Here is a 16,989-nt window from a genome sequence, read left to right as displayed (position 1 = left end):
TTTGCTAAGTATCAAAACTGTATTTTAAGTCTTTCCTCCGGCTCAAATACAGAGTAAATTAAGTGAATTAACAGATGTTGAGAAATTAAGCACTAAAATAAATATATATTATCAAAAAATACATAAAATACTCATAAAATATGGAACAGAAACTAAACAAGTAAAAGGATTCATGATTAAGTGTAAAATATAGGGGGAAAATATTCTATAGGAGACATAAGAAACTCTATAGAAAAAAACACATATTTTTATGTCCAAACACAAAGGGTTACAAGATAATGACATGGTGGGGTATGTCAAACTACATTTTCCATCTATAATAAATATATTCTACGTATATCATTTTAGTTTTCCAAAGTTTCATTAACCGGCAACAGTTTTTCAAAGTGGCATTCTACAGTTGAGTAAAACAACCAGAAGCATTACATGAAAGATGACGCAGAATTTCTCTACTTTTTTTCTAATCTTCAGCTAAACACCTCATCAAGAAAACAGACAATAGGTTAATGAGACTTAATTTAGTGACAATTTTGCTTTCTCATTTGCTATACGGAGAAGAAATTTTAAGTAAAAAATAAAATCAGATAAGCTTAATACAATGCAACACATACTGGTTTAGCAAATTATGTTGGTCACAAAAACACGTACTCTGCCAACCCAAACAAATGAAAGGAAAAATCTGTGTTTTATCTTTACCCCCATATTTGAATTTCTTAGCATTAAGAAAATTACTTGAAATGTTTTTTATATTAAACAGATTGTGACCAACAGAACAATGTGCAATTTACATAGTATAAATGTGTTGTTACATAGTATAAATATGTATCATTTAAACCCCTTTATAGAACTGACGTTTGTGTTTTTATTATGTTGGAAGCCACCCAGAGTGGCTGGGGCAACTCAGTCAGATGGGCATGGTATTATTATTATTATTAATAATAATAATAATAATAATAATAATAATTTTAAAGGAGAGGGGGGGAGACAATAAAATGATTTAAGGTAAATTGGTAGCCATTTATTGAATACAGAGGATAAGATCACTCACAATGTTCTGAGGTATCAAAATAGTACATGCAGGTCTCGTTAGCCGAACACAATGCGTTTTCAGGAAATCATATGTTACGCAAGTGTTCACATAATGAGTAAACCATTTCAATTGATTCCTATTTTCCTTTTAGGTAAGCGTGGTTTATCTGAAACCACTTGGCAGACCAACCCTCAAAATCTTGCAGCCTAATTAGACCCACAAGCTAGTTCCCCACTATTTGTGTAAATTGACACTTTCTGTACCTTTTTCTTGTTCTTCTGTAGAAATTAAATTTTTTTTAAGAAAACAAATAACTTTTGCATAAACCACACTAATTTCCCGCTACTGATTGGCCACTGCTTATACGTCTGCTCTACCACTTATTCCCACCCTGGGAAAAGCACCTAAGCTTAACTCACTTCCTGACCTCACCAGTTTCATCACTGAGCCTTAATAGCTAAGCAGTTAAAACCAGAGCTGTGGCAGTGGGGTGGGTGGGGGGAACCCTTCTGCTGATTTCCCCTCCTGTCCTCTTTAATGTTCCTGATCCATACTCACAAACATAATAATAGAATCACAGAATTGCAGAGTTTGAAGGATCCTCAAGGGTCATCTAGTCCAACCCTCTGCAATGAAGGAATCTCAATGAAAACATTCATGACAGATGGCCATCCAACCTCTGCTTAAATACCTCCAGGGAATGAAAGTCCACCACATTCCAAGGAAGTCAGTTCTGCTAATGAACAGCTCTTACCAGCAGAAAGATCTTCCTGATGTTTAGTTGGAATCTCCTTTCTTGTAACTTGGAGCCATTGGTTCAGGTCCTATCTTTCAGAGCAGGAGAAAACAAGCTTGCTCCATCTTTCATGCGACAGTCATCTTCAAATATCTAAAGGGCTATCTTATCTCTTCTGAATTTACAATGTTCTGGTCATTAAGAGCTGCTCTTTTGGTTTTGTAGGTGAGATTACATGACATGCAATACCAAGGTTTTCCCCCAGAACAATTTAAATGGCATTTTGTGTTATTTCTAAATAATTTTCAAGGACAAACTCAACAAACAACAAATTGGATTATCCAGAAAGGATTTCAAGGATAATTAACCAAATGAAATCAGCTGGTGTACACTCTTTAGCAACTGCTGCAAGTATTGATTTAGCAGTGCCCAAAATTCACAATTGCTTTTAAAAATCCATTACGGTACTAAGCGTTACTAATTTGCAGTGGCACCTTGTCAGTTCTAGAACTAGCCAGTTTTATTGGAGGTAAACAGTAATACTTCCCACTTCGCTCTCCCCAAGGTGGCCCTATACCCCATTTTCAAATCTAAGAATCTTGCAATTCCTGAAAGAACTCCATTCCATTAAAAGTCACAGCCCGACTATGATGTACAGAAAAAGTGTAGGAATGCAAATTCTGGCAGGCGTCAATCTTCACTTTTTCCACCCAAGCCTGCCAGATTGTTATGGCAATGGAGATGAAAGCAGTGGTCAGAACTGAAAGCTGATGAAGGTGAGGATGGCAATTAAGTAGCAGAGAGGAGAAATCAAAATAGTAATTGCACAGGAGTACAGGGTCAGGGGAGGAAAAAAACAGTATAATCGGTAGATCAAGATACTGAACTCTGTACACACCAAAGGGCCTGGAGATACTCCAGATACTCAGCTGAATGATAAAGTGTCATCTTCTCAAGACAGAACTCTTGGAACAGAGAGTGACAGAAGACCCTTAGCCAAAACTATCCCAAGGACAATAAAATTCAAAGAGAGGAAGGAGCCTAGGAATTTTCTGCGTGCATAGAGACAAATGAATGAGACAAAAGCAAACTCTAGTGGAGGCAATACCATGGCAGAATAACAAGGCCCGTTTAATTTGTTGGCCAAGTAAAAGATAGGATGGTAGATTAAGAATTGTGCAACTGATTAAGTCCAAAAGGGCTTTGGACTTCTATTTCTTGAACAACAGCCCACCATATGCTAAACCACTTCTGAAACTGAAGGAAGAGCCAAAGGAATAGGGACCTGCTGTTCAAAGAGCCTAGCTGATCTGCACAAGACTTAGGCATGACTGAAATAGCTCTCTGAATCTCATACATTGCTAAGCAAAAGCTGGTGTTTCAAGAAAATCGCACCTCTTCAGAGTTGCCCAAACATAGCCCAAGTAACTATGTGCTGTTGAATTTGCACTATGGATCCTCTTTCCAATTCACAATCAGAAGACTGGTCGTGTCCACACAGAGGAGTTCTCTTGCTAATGAGTTGTTCAGATCTGATTTTTCTGTGTGCACACTAGTCATACAAGTGTTTACACACTCCCCCTTTTCCTAGTCATCATATTCATTGCAATTCTGCTACTTGCCATCCACGCCACTGGAAGGAGCTTGACAGAATGTATCCCATGATTTCAAGTCATGGGTCCACGAGGGTTTCTTTTTGTCCTGCCACTTTCCCCAGTTCCGATTCAGCAGTTGGTTTTCCCAGGGAAAGCAGCGGGACAACAAAAAACCCTCTCAGACCTGTGACTTTGAAATCAAATGAAGGGGGGAAGGACCCCAAGTTGTGTTTTGTGTCCCTCCCCTCAATCACTCTACTTTCTTGCACTCCACTAGCTTTTCCATTCTGGGCAGTTATTTAGGTATCTCTGTTCCGGTGTTGTGAGTGCAAATTTTAAAAAGACCTACAATAAATATCCAAGTGAAAGAACAAATGTTGTAAGCATGTTGCATAACAGGGGAAATGGATGGTTTACTTTGTATTTATTACTAAATTTGTATCTCACATTTCATCCAAAGAGCTCCTCCACCACCATTTTATGCTCACAACAGCCCTGTGAAGTTGGTTAGGCTGAGAGACAGCAACTGCCTCAAGGTCTCTCAAGGGAGCTTCACATGGCAATGTGTGGATTTGAACCCTGGTCTCCCAGGCCCTAGTCCAACACTCAAACCACTACACCACAATGGTTGTGCTTTTGGGGGGACTGGCAGGAGGGCAAAGCACCTCAACATCCCCTTTTCCACGGCTTCCATATATATATATAAAAGGACCAGAAAATACTTGAAGCAGCGGCATTTCAATTAATGATTACTGGAGTGTCTGAGGCTCCATACCAACTAAAGTCCATGAGTGTGAAGAATAACCAAACAAGCTGCTGGTGCTGATGAGCTGACAACAATGAACATGGGATCACCTGCTGGGATCACCCAGAAAGAAAATGACTAGGTTGTACTCAGCTGAGGAGCAAATGGACACAAAGGTGTGGTAATAAAGGTCACTCACTAAAGTGTCACATGTGAAAAAAAGAGCTTCCACACCAGCAGTGGCTGCAGATGCATAATGAGTTATTTATTGGATATTCCACAGTAAGGGGAAATCCACATTAAATGGAAAAAGTATGGCCTAGCATTTTGATGACAACGAAGTCATATGGAGGCTGTGAAAAACTTGCATGCATGAGAAACACTGATTTCACAATAAACTCATAGCTGCAAGTTTCAGAAGTAGTCCAGTAAGAAGACAGGTAATCTTAAGCACACAGGAGCCTATATTGTTTACAAGGTCATGTTAAAGCAAACAAGAAGGGATTCCCATTTTACATCCCAAAAGGTGAGAAATAGGCCTAACTCTTCCAGCTGTGTGCAATTACATTCCACTTACATCTCTGTGCCACCTAAATAGATTGCAATATAATCTGGTACCTGGCTAGAGATTTTACAGGATGACTGTGAATACTGCTACTCCAACAAGTAATTTAGAAAATGGATGGTACAGAAAGCCAGCTTGTGGCATTTCTGGATTCCTCTCTGAGTCTTTTCTCTTGATTCCTTCTGTTATTTGTATCCACTGTTCGTACCTTTTCTCAGGATGTGGCTGCTGTTGCATGCTGACAGCTTATAGGAGCTGAGAACAGGGTGGGGACCAAAGGTAGACAAATTACCCCAGAAGGAGCATGCCACATTCCCCACCAGAGGTAAACTACAGTATAGCTTAATCCAGACAAAGAGGTGTATGGGTTGTTAGGGGATGATAGATGGCTTCAACTGGCCAGCTAAACCAATATATATATATACACTCCAGCTTCTTTTCTTCCCCTCAAACTTGGGAAAAGAATCAATCTTGTGCGATATTATGCTCCAATGGCCAAGGTGAATCCCACATCATCTTCTGAAACTGGCCTCCAAGCAAGGACCAAAACCATCAGATACTTTCCCACCTAAGCCCATTCCCTCCAGTCGAGAAGCAAAATTGGCAGACATTCTGCCCCTATCTACTTCCTGACACGTTTACCTGCCAAGGTGACCAAAGGTGTCTCAGTCTCAAAATTAGACCTGCTTGAAATGGGTCCAATAGGTTTCATCCAGAACCTGGCCTAAGATGCTACCACACCTTCAATAATCTTGCCAAGATTCCTTGCAACCTCTAAACACGACCTAAAGATTGTGCCCCAATAGCTTCTATAAGGGATCTCAAGTCTTCCTCTTGCTGTTTCTAAATATGCTGCCACTCCAAGTTACATTTTAGTCACTTCTGCAAATTGGCCAGTCCTGCACTGGTCGGATTCAGTCATTGGTCACTTTGTAAAGGTTCATTGGTAAACTCAGTGCCTTTAGGTCTCTCCCAAACACTTACATTTCCAGAGGCGGGAGCACCATAGCACACACTTTCAAGAAGGGATTGCAATACTTAGGAGAAGGGCTGTAGCTCAGTAATAGAGTATGCTTTGCACACAGAAGGTCCACTTTCAATCCCTGGCATCTCGAGCTAGAACCCCAGTCTAATACCCTGAAGAGCTGCTGTCAGTCAGTGTAGAGCAAAATGGACCAATGGTCTGTCACAGTATGTTTAGGGAAGTTTTTAATGTTTGATGTTTTATTGTGTTTTTAATATTCTGTTGGGAGCTACCCATAGTGGCTGGGGAAATAATAATATTATTATTATTAAGCAGCTTCTTATGTTCCTAAGATCCATCTACGAACACCTAGGAACATCTACAAACAACTTTCGAAGCCAGCAAGGAGATGATAGTTGCTGCTGCTGAAACTGTCCAATTAGGACTTCATTTTATTTCATTTTGTTGAGGGGCTTCAAGCACAGGAGAGGCAGGGCAGCATATTAAATAATTAAATGATACTGCCTACAGTGGTAAAAGAGAGGCTTTATAGAGAGCTAATGGCTTAAATCAAACGATTTTCCAAGCCTGCCCAAACCTGATGACTTTTCAGTGTCACAGGAAAGAAAGGTATCTGGAACATAGGCAAGATGCTGAATGATAGATAACCTGCAAAAAAGTGTAGCCCAGAAGGCACTCTTTGAATACAAATCTGTTCTGCCAGATTTTATTGGGTATGCAACCTTCCAGGTTCTGCACCAGGTAAGCACAATACTAAATGGTTTCATGCCCGCTTCTGAAAACGAAGAATAGTCCACTGGGAAAATGTGGTAGCAAAATTATTAAGGTTCATTTTCATTCCATATTTTAATTAAAGTTATGGTTAAACATCTTTCAGTTCAGGTTTGAATGATGCTCTAAATAAGCCACAGTTTTGCACACACTGAAATTAACAAAGTAACAGGTGCTACCACTCTGCTAACACTGGGCCATAGCAAATAGATTCCCTGGTGGCAGCAACATGGCCCAATTAGTGGCTTATATTGTGTGCAGCTTATAAAAATGCTTTAGGCTAAAAAGGGAAGAAAAGTTTCAATGACCCACTTTGCCATAAAAGAAAAGGGAGAGCTGAAAAGCCATCAAGGAATTTTGTGAGAATGGAGGGGGAATGGTTCTTTTTCTTTACTGATACCATGAGTGCAGACTTTGCATTTTTGACAGCAACAAAATGAGGAAACTATGTACGTGTTGCAGACACCACAGAAAAAAATGATCAAGAAATTCAATAACAAAATTGTAACAGTTTCCAGCTCTCAATGGTGAAAGTATCACCAAGGATTTTCTTCCTGCATGGGATACCTTTTTTCCTGAAAGAGGCTTTGTACTAATGGTTTGCAACTGACTCTGCTGCTACTACTACTGGTGTCATAATATTTTCCAAAGATTACGCATCCCATGGGCTGTTAGCCAAATTCAGCAAAAGGGGTCTGCACAAATTCTAAAGCTATTAAATATACTTCTATTAATGTCAGAGGTGGCAGGTCTCATTCAGGCATGTCAAATGGTCCTTCTCATCCTGGATCCAGTGAAATTTAAGAACCACTGCTGAATATAGATGGACAGTCAATGTTTTCAGTGGTCTACACATTTCAACACCCATTTCACATTTGATTTATGCACTTTGATTCTCTAGATGTTCAGCTCAATGGATAGACAGTTTTAATTTCCATCCCTGTCCTGGACGAACTGAAAGGCACTTGTTTCACTTCTTCAGTTCATTAACTGTGAAATAGGGGGACTAGAGCGCTATCTGTCTAAAAACTATGGAAACAATCTGCAGCCTTGATTGATTGATTGATAGCATTTTCTTCAGCCAAAAAGGCTCCGAGAGCAACTTACAGATCAATAAAAAAATGACAGTCCCTACTCTCAAACTTACAATTTAAAGACATGACACAAAAGAAAAGGGGGATGGATAATTAGGGACTGTGTCACTTAAACATCAAACACGCATGAAACTGAGACTTTTGTGCTGAAAGATATTAAATTGTGCTCTGTATCGTGACAAAATTGCCGAGACACTACAATGCCCAATGGCTCCAACTTTTTGACCGTGTGATTCCAATGCAGCTTAGGACATTTTAAGATATAATTTTAACATATTCCAGAGATCTGCAAAGCTGAGAGAAAGCGTCTCTCTCTCTCTCTCTCTCTCTCTCTCTCTCTCTCTCACACACACACACACACACACACACCACCAAATTGTCTCAGGGTCTAGAGCAGCAACTTCTTTGGGGGACCCTGGGGTTCTGTGATTATCAGTAATTTAGTATTTTATTTTCAAAGGATTTTAGCCCACATTTTTAACCACTCAAGGTAGGCTAGCATATCAACACTATGCAATATTAAGATGGTATACAGCTTTCCTGGAAAACTCACAATACTATTAAAATTTGCCTGCAATAAGTACAGCCCTAATACTCACATGGCACTGCAGCAAGGGACAAGAGGATCGGACAGCACTATGCTTGAACAGACTGTGCAGCCTAGAACACTTCTACAACACGCAAGGCTCCCTAGCAGAAAAGCCTAGCGCAAAGCTTGCATTTCCTATTTATTGTCTTTCCTCTTGTTACAACCCTGTGTCCTTTTCAGTAAGCCCAAAGCATGGAAGTGTGTTGCCCCTGGAACACCAGTAGACCGGTTGGTCTTAAATGTAGATGCAGATTCTGGTTTTTGCTTCTGTATTAACCAGCATTTTCAGAAGTGCCACTTACAAAGTGCAAGGCAGCAAGTCACAAATACTGAAACCCAATGTGAAGTCACTTTGGCAGCAATTGATTATAAGCATATGCTAAGCCAAGGTATTAAAAAAATAAAATACAAGCAGAATAACTTAAAGCTTCTCTCATCCCAACCTGGAAAGAAACAGCAACTTACGAAGAGGCGTATTTTTAGCACAGTGCTTAGGAAGCAAGACTCACAACTCCTCCATAATGGTAATGCTCACCAGGATTCATCAATTGGCAGCTCAAAAGATCTCTGGAGCTTGCAAGTTGACAGTTTCTTGTCTAGTACAGGGTACACCCCCCCTTCCCATTTCTTCATATTTCATTCATTTTATGTGCTGAAACACTCCCAAATAGGAAATGTATTAATCCTAGAGAACCACTGTTCAAAGAAGCAGAACTGGCCTTCTCAACAATTGTTTTGTTTTACTAATTTGAATGGTGCCACCTTTTAACATTCAGCTGGAAGTTTGCAATTGGAAGCCTTTGCCTGAGAATTAATCCATCATGGATGCTTCCCAGGTGCCAGAATAATCTCTGTGGAGCTCTGGCAACATCCCAAGCCCAGCACTGAACAAGAAGGTTCGTCTATGCTCATACATTTCAGTTAACCTACACTGCACAAGCTGGCAGTTGAATGGAGCACATGCTAAAAAGGACAATGACATGAATACATGGGATGAAATTCTTTGGAGAAAAACAAAGGCTAGGATCCAAAGAGCTGAGCTGGACGTGGCCAAGAGCTTACATGCACCAAAAGGGCTATTAACTTTTCCCTCTGGAATGACAGACACAAACACCATAAAATTAAAATGGCTACTTTAAACATTTCTCAAAGTATCTGACCCACTCCCTCAAGTCAGAGATTATAATATATTTGCTAAGAAATCGATCTTTATACTTTCACAATGAAAAAGTCATTTGCATCTTCAACTTTATTTCCAGTTGAACTATCACTCCCTTGTTTGCCCAAGAGCATTCCTGCATATTTCCGTCTGCACAGGTTGCTTAGTCATTAGACACCTATCAGTTAAATCCTAATGAAATAATTGGTGGGTTGACATGCTGCCACCCAAAGAGAGAGATACAAATGAGGCCAGTTAAGAAATTATAATTTCCTCTCTGTACAGCCTTCCATTACTGACAAGGTGAATCACCGGTGAGAACTTCTGGAGAATGTTGCCACACCAGTTAGTAGCAAAAGTAATTTCTAAGGCACATGAAAGATTCCTAGGGCTTACAGCAGCTCCAGGTAAATATGCACCACTGACTTTGATTAAATGAAATAGAACAAAGTTTAGGTCAGTTTTTAGAAATGGCCATCTTACACACTTGCAGGGTACTCATTTGGCTCCTCTGAATTAGTTTTTTACCCTTCAATGATGCTTAGCATCACCAAGTACAGAGTGGTAGCCTCTGTCACTTAGCTTTTCCCTTGCATTTAAAATCCTCAAATCCAGAGGCTTCTTGATCGCATGGGAAATGTGTCCATGTGAACAAAGGCTCCCTTGTCCATATGGGAAGCAGCTCTGTGTGCATGACAACAGTTCTACAAAATAAACAGGGTAGCTCTTCCTTACTTGCATGGGGACATCATGTGTACACTGGAACTCCACCAGAGTTTTGCACAGAACTGATAAACTATCCAGTATGTGTGCAGAAGCACAAAAGGGTGAGAGCGAAGATGCAAAACAGTTGTACCTCGGTTTAAGAACAGCCCTGTTTACAAACTATTCGGTTTACGAACTCTGCAAAACCAGAAGTCGTGTCCCAGTTTGCAAACTTTACCTCGGTGTAAGAACAGAAGCCGAACGCTGGAAGGGCCCTGATGGCGGGAGGCCTCATTAGGGAAAGTGTGCCTCAGTTTAAGAACTGTGTCGGTTTAAGAACAGACTTCTGGAACGGATTAAGTTCGTAAACTGAAGTACCACTGTATAGTACAAGATGATGACAGAGGCCTGCTCCTCAACAGATGGGCTGTGATTACCACTGGGCCCACCAAGCCTGTCTAAACCTGTTCCTCACAAGGAACATTGTAGTCAGTCAGGAAATGTCTATTAACAAGTCCCCAGCAGGACAAACAATATCCCCCAGATAGCATGTCAGAGAGGGGTTTGGCCCACCTGACAACTCAAGTAACACCTTGATTAGAACAAACTGCCAAGCTCTGCTGTTGTTCAATTTATTTGCTCTAACCACAGAATGTAAACTATCAGAAGGGGACCTGAGAGTACTTTGTATGTATCTTTGATATACCTAAGTTCATAATATTTATTGAATGAAGAATATACCAGGGCATAGTTATCAAGTTTGGCTACATACTTCTACGTACATTGCTGAAAAATTACTATCACTGCATAATTTTCAGGAACACACATGACAGGGGACAGGTCCACGAATGACGGGGTGCCCAAAAGCAGTAGGTATTTATTTATTATGATCATTTAAATCCTACCTTTAAAAGAGAGAAGTCTTTCTAAAGTGCCTTACAAAAAAGTAAAACAATATTATTTACAGTATTTTGTTAATACAAAAACATAAGTCTTGCTTCAAAGCCCACTTAAAGGAGTTTCCCAGGAAAGCTATTCTACAGTTCTGGATCCATCACTGAAAAGGTTGTGGACTTGGTATCTGTCAATCTGATCTTCCCTAACAGCTGTCCAGAGAACAAGTACTCCTCTTAAGAAATGTCTAAGCATACATTCAAACAAAAGTGTGAGGTACAGTGGTGCCTCGCAAGACGAAAAGAATCCGTTCCGGGAGTCTTTTCGTCTTGCGGTTTTTTCGTCTTGCGAAGCGATTCAGAATAAAGGGTTTTGGAGCAAACAAAAAAATTCAATTTTTTTCATCATTTTTCGTCTTGCGAATCAAGCCCATAGGGAAATTCGTCTTGCGAAGCGCCTCTGCAGATGGAAAACCCTTTCATCTTGCGGGTTTTCCGTCTTGCGAGGCATTCGTCTTGCGGGGCACCACTGTACCTTCTTCCCTTTGGTGTGGGAGTTATCAGTATATGCTATGCACATTTTCTGAGATGTTTAGGTAGGAATGGGGCACCTCTGGCCCTCCAAATATTGCTGAACTATAGTTCTCATCATCCCTGGCCATTGGCTATGCTTGCTGGGGCTGAAGGAGTTGGAGTTCAGCCACAACTGGAGGGCCAAAGGTTCCCCACAGTCACATTAAGGGGTTTGGGATAGACTAAAATTGTTTCAAGTCCAACAGACTCACATAAATATACTGTATTTTTCCGTGTATAAGACTAGGTTTTTTCCCCTAAAAAATAATGTCAAAAATTAGGCGGCGTCTTATACTCTGGGCCATCTCCCACACCCCATTTTCTTTAATCTGAGTCCCCCAAAATGGGGGGCATCTTATACATGGGGGCATCTTATAGACGGAAAAATATGGTAATATGTGGTTGGGTCAAAAACAAGTATCTACTGGCCAAGAACTATTTTCTTTTCAGTAAGGCTGCAACTGAGCGGTCTTGTCGCTTCTAGATTATGAACCTATAGCAAAGCATAGCTGACACTTGAGACAATAAAAAAGGACCAATTTTTATTAGCCTAGCAGACCAAAGGCCTATCTAGTCCAGCATCTTGTACCCTACAGTGGGCAATCAGACACCTATCGGCAGTCAATAATCAGGATATAAGCACAATATTCATCTCCTATTATTTTCCATGTTTTTGATCCAGGAGCAAACACTATTACTGTGCATTTGACCTCCCTGAGATGGCAGGGTAAAACCACATTAAATATATTGTTTACAATCCTTCTGAAGAAGCCCTGAAACTAACATATTTCAAATGAAACTCCAACACTGCTTGCTACTACGAGTGAGAACCTCTATTCCTGACTAGTACACTGCGAATCTGTTATTTATAAGTGTGTTATTTCTCCATACTCCTTGTTGTGGTAACATGTAATCTCTATTCCATTTTACAACACCCTGCCCTCAAAACAGTCCCATTACTCTCCTCCTCTCTTTCTGAAATTCACAGCATATGAATAACACAAATGGGAGACCACCAGGGCTCTCCATATCACCACAGTAGGACAGTGAGATGCTGCAGCACCAATTTACAGTCTGCCAATGTTTGGAAGCTTTATCTTTGCAACCATATGTGCCCAAACCCTTTTCTCCCCCTCCCCCCAATATGTGAAAGCCTGAATTGGCTCCATCACCATCACTTCTAACTCTTTCTTTGCCTGAATGAATTTCTGAAGCTCCTTGTTATTCCATTTAAATACTTTTCATGACACAATTACCGAGACAGGCTGCAAAGAGCTCTAATTAACTGTGACCTCTCTAATGAGGCAACTTTCCCAAGTTCTTGCCAAAGTGTGTGTCAGTGGTGTACTGGGGCAAGCTCAAACAAAATTTACAGAAACAATGTATGAAATGTGTGGTGAGGAAACAAGATGAAGTGGCCAACAGTACACCATAAAGTGCTGCGAGGGGCTTATTTTAAGCAAACACATTTAACGGCAAAACACTTAAGGGCTTATACTATGTGTACAATGGAAAGCTACTGGAGTGTCTCAGGTTCTAGATAAGCTGAACCAATGGCATAGTGTAGTCAGTCAATGGAGTGTCTGTAACACAGAGCTGAAAAGAGTCAACTCTCCCCAACCCCACCAGAGGCACAACCATCAGACGCTCCACCCCCATCCTTGTCAGTTATCCCAAGCCTCCAGTGGCTTTGCAAACCTTAGTGCCAAAATTAGCACTATCTGGCTTAGGCTCAGGTTAGACACAATATTCCTGTTCTCTGTCTGGTGGGCTTCAATGCTACCTCTTCCATCTGGTGCCAATTTACTTCTTCCTTCCTTCCATGGCTTCCTTTAATCATGGGGTGATAGATAAATATAATAATGCCTAATGTTGTTATTCCAACAAACCCATGTCGAATTCGTAATCCATACTATACAGTACAAGAATGAAATTTCTGTCAGCTGCAGTTTCTTTCATCTTACCAAAAGGCCTCACATATCCATTTTGATTCTGTAGCAAGTTTTACATAAATTTTCAAGCCTGGACAGCAGGAGGCTTAATCAAGCAAACCTTGGAATCATGGCACAGTCCATGATCAACTTATGGATAGGAATGCCATGGATAAGCCCAGATAACTACCAGACATGCGATTTGACCATTAATGTTTGCTTAACTAATGGGTTCAACTCTATCTTTGCAAATAAGTTGTACTGTTACCAAAAAAATGAACTCCAGACCACAAGACTAATTAATCATTGCATTCTTAACTCCCCCAGAAACAGTAGATGTCAGTAACAAAAGCGTAGCCTTGCAGAGCTAGTAGAATTCACTTTAATAACATGGGGGGTGGGCACAACAGTAAAAGAAAATATGTTTAGAAATATTAAGTCTCTTTTCCACATTAAGCTGAAGGGCATGAACAAGGAATTAACCTTGCTATCATCAGAGTACAGTAATAATTTTGTCCAGGCTGCTCGCTACTAAATCTGTTACTGCTCAGGATTCTTTTTAGCAATAAGAAATACCCTTCTGCTGAACCCCTAAACAACTGCAGGTGATCAAATATAAGCATTCAATGCAGCGCTTGCTGAACCATTCCCTTTCGGTTCACGCCACCCGGCTTCTGACAAAGAACCTGTGTCACTGCAAGCCACACTGCTGGGGGAGAGGGCGGGGTGATGGAGGGAGGTGCATGAGAAAGAGATGCAGACCAGGGAAGAGATGCAAGCAGAAATGACTGACAGCAATTTCCCCAAACTACATATTTCAAACAACACACAATTGCTCTCTAACTACAGTTCAACTGCCCATATTTACTGGAGGAGGAGGCTGAAGTGGAAAAGAATCATAGCTACTTCCCTCGGCCTTTCAACAGTCATTATAACCTCTAGTCTAGATACTCAGTACTTAAGAACACCCCAGATATTTCACTGTGAAAATAATTATTGGTAAATAACAAAATAATAATAATTAAGAACACCATAAAATCAATTTTCAAGAGACTGCTCTCTGGGCAATGAAGACAGGGAGGTTTTGCCCTTCCTGGTTCAAAACAAGGTTCTGAAAGCCTTATCAGCTTACATCCTGCACCTTCCCTGGTGCTGAATCACCTTTGCATCAGCATCATTTCAACAAATTTGGGTGTCAGACCTGGCAGGCATGTGTATGACTTGTTGCTTCATTCTCTCCTAATTATCTATCAATCTCTCCCCTAACCTAGTTATGATCCTAGTGCATCAAGGCTTTTTTTGGAACAGTCAGATGCTCCTCTCTCATCCCCACCCAAAACCATTCATCACAACCCCTTATTGAGTTTGCATCCAAGATTTCACAGCTCGCCATCCTCCATCTAGTAACCACAATCCCCTACTACTTCACAGTATATCCTCCATCACCTTCACATTGCTTCTCCTAAGCCCCTTTCACCCATTCCTCACTCTTCTTGCTCCTCACGTTTTACCAAAGCCTAAAGGCAATTTATCCAGTCTGCTCACTAACCAACATTCCTGTGCCCTCAGCATACCTATACCCTTCTCATTTTGACTCTTCATCTTATCCCAACTCCCCTTTTGGCCTTCTCTTCAATCTTACCCTATCTTTTACTAACACCCCACCTTCAATTATTGCTCTTTGTGATCCCCTTCCCCATATTCCTTCCAACTTAATGCCCACTGTCACATATTTCTTCTGTCCTCTTTCATTCTTTCAAATCTCTCCATTTCAGTAACTCACCATTTTTTATCCTCCATACCAGAGTTTTCACATCCTACCTTATTCCAAAGCCTTGATTTGGGGGGAAACCCAATTCCGACACTTCTCCTAAATGTAAACATTTCTTCCCAACACCACAAATTCTGGAGACACCCCCCCCCCCGAATTGATACCCTGTCTTTTCTAACCCCTTGATTTAGGGTACTGCATACACATATGAGCATCTCATCTTTTACTCTTCCGCCATCCCTATCCTTTGGGGTTGTAAAAGATGTCAAAATCATCCCCTAACTCTGAAAGATCTTAATAAATTGTTGATTAAAAACATCACCACCACCATCATCATCACTGAGAGGAGGGAAAAAAAGACAAGGGGGAATAGATTCCTCTTTATCCTCTGCCTAATTATGACCCTTCGGCATTTCTCCCCTCACTACCACCCCATTCACCTTGACATCCCCTCCCCAATGTTATTGTTAAAGCCCCTTTAAGGAGGTCAGATGTTGGTGATGGTGATGGTGATGACAACCAATGCTGATGAATGCCAGATCCACCCACCCACCCATCTTATTGTTAAAGCCCAATTATGATTATGACAAGATGCTCCCTTAATCTTAACGCTACTTCACAGGGAAGGGATGAATATAATGATGTAGAATAGATGATGAAGGCCAGACACATCTTATTGTTAAAAGCCCACTCTGCGGAGGTGAGCAGGCCCTGAAGATGATGATGAAGAAGAAGCAGCAGGAGGAGGCCAAATTCCACCCCACCCACACAATCCATCGCTAAATTGCAGGGATGAGGATGCTGACCTGATTCCTCGCCCTATACACGCTCCATTTATAAGCCTAAACTGGGGGGGGGGGGGGAGAGAGAGAGAGAGAGAGAGAAAGTGTGTGTTTACAGTCGTGGCGCTGGTGAAGAACAGATTCCCCCCTCCTGCCCCACCTTATTGTTGAAGAGGAGGAGGAGGAGGAGGAAGGCCAGCCAGGTCCAGTCCCCGTCTCCCTCCCCCTGCGCCCTCCGCATCCCGTTACCCTCCTCCTCACCTCCAGCTCCGTGTCTCCCGGCTCGGCCACGCCGATGATCTCGCTGGGCAGCTCGGCCAGGTCCGTGACCCGGATCAGCCCGTCGTGGAGGAAGATGGTCTCCTCCTTCACCGACAGCCACTGCGCAGAGTCTGCCGCGGCGGCCGCTGCCGCAGCAGCCGCCGAACCCGACGCGCCTGCCGGGGACCCCATCAGGAGGCGGCGGCGGGTGAAGCCGAGGCGGCGGCGTTGACAGCACCTGCCTCAGCGTAGGGGAGGGGAAGGGATGCTGTTGCTGAGGGAGGGAGGCGGATCCCTTCAGCCCCCCGCCATGGCGGGGAGGAGCCGAGCCAAGGAGAAAGAGGGAGAGGAGGAGAAAGGGAAAAGCGGGGGGCGAAGGGATTTTTTTGGGGGGTGGGGTGGGTGATGAGGGTCGAGGGGGGGGGCCCAGTCAGTCAGGCGGCGCCTCTCTCCCCTCTCCCCTCTCCTCTCCCTCACACACACAGGTGACAGCGCGACGCCATGTTGGAGGCGGAGGGCTGCTGAGGCGGAGGGACCAGCATGCACCGCGCGCGTCGAACCGTGATAGAAAGAGAGCGAGGGGAGCGGGAGGCCGCGGCGAGCGAGCGGGCGGGAGTGACTGACAGGTGCGCGCGCTCCGAAAGGGAGGGGGGGAGAGCGGCGGCGGCGCCGGCGACGTCGACGACCGGGCCCGCTCACTGGCCGCCAGGGAATAAGGAGCCCGCCCCCTTTCGAGCCGGTTGGCTCCGCCCACCTCTCTCCCCTCAGGCGCCTCCTGCCTGGTCTCCCTGCGGCGGCTTCGCT

At 42.5% G+C, this 16,989-nt stretch overlaps 1 protein-coding gene across 6 annotated transcripts in view; it reads right to left on the bottom strand.

Annotated features, from left to right (window-relative positions):
* Positions 1-16,717, bottom strand: part of HECTD4 (HECT domain E3 ubiquitin protein ligase 4) — a 118,546-nt gene extending 101,829 nt beyond the window's left edge. For all 6 annotated transcript variants that reach the window (XM_083453545.1, XM_083453546.1, XM_083453548.1 and 3 more), the window contains exon 1: positions 16,186-16,717. In XM_083453545.1, coding sequence (XP_083309671.1) covers positions 16,186-16,377 — 192 coding nt within the window. In that variant the 5' untranslated portion in view covers positions 16,378-16,717. The remainder of the gene's footprint in view (positions 1-16,185) is intronic.
* Between the last annotated feature and the right edge of the window lie 272 nt (positions 16,718-16,989).

This window comes from Podarcis tiliguerta (assembly GCF_965153285.1).
Source record: "Podarcis tiliguerta genome assembly, chromosome: 8".
Lineage (NCBI taxonomy): Eukaryota > Metazoa > Chordata > Lepidosauria > Squamata > Lacertidae > Podarcis > Podarcis tiliguerta.
Note: the sequence above shows the minus strand (reverse complement) of the source record. Positions and strands in the feature narration are given on the sequence as shown.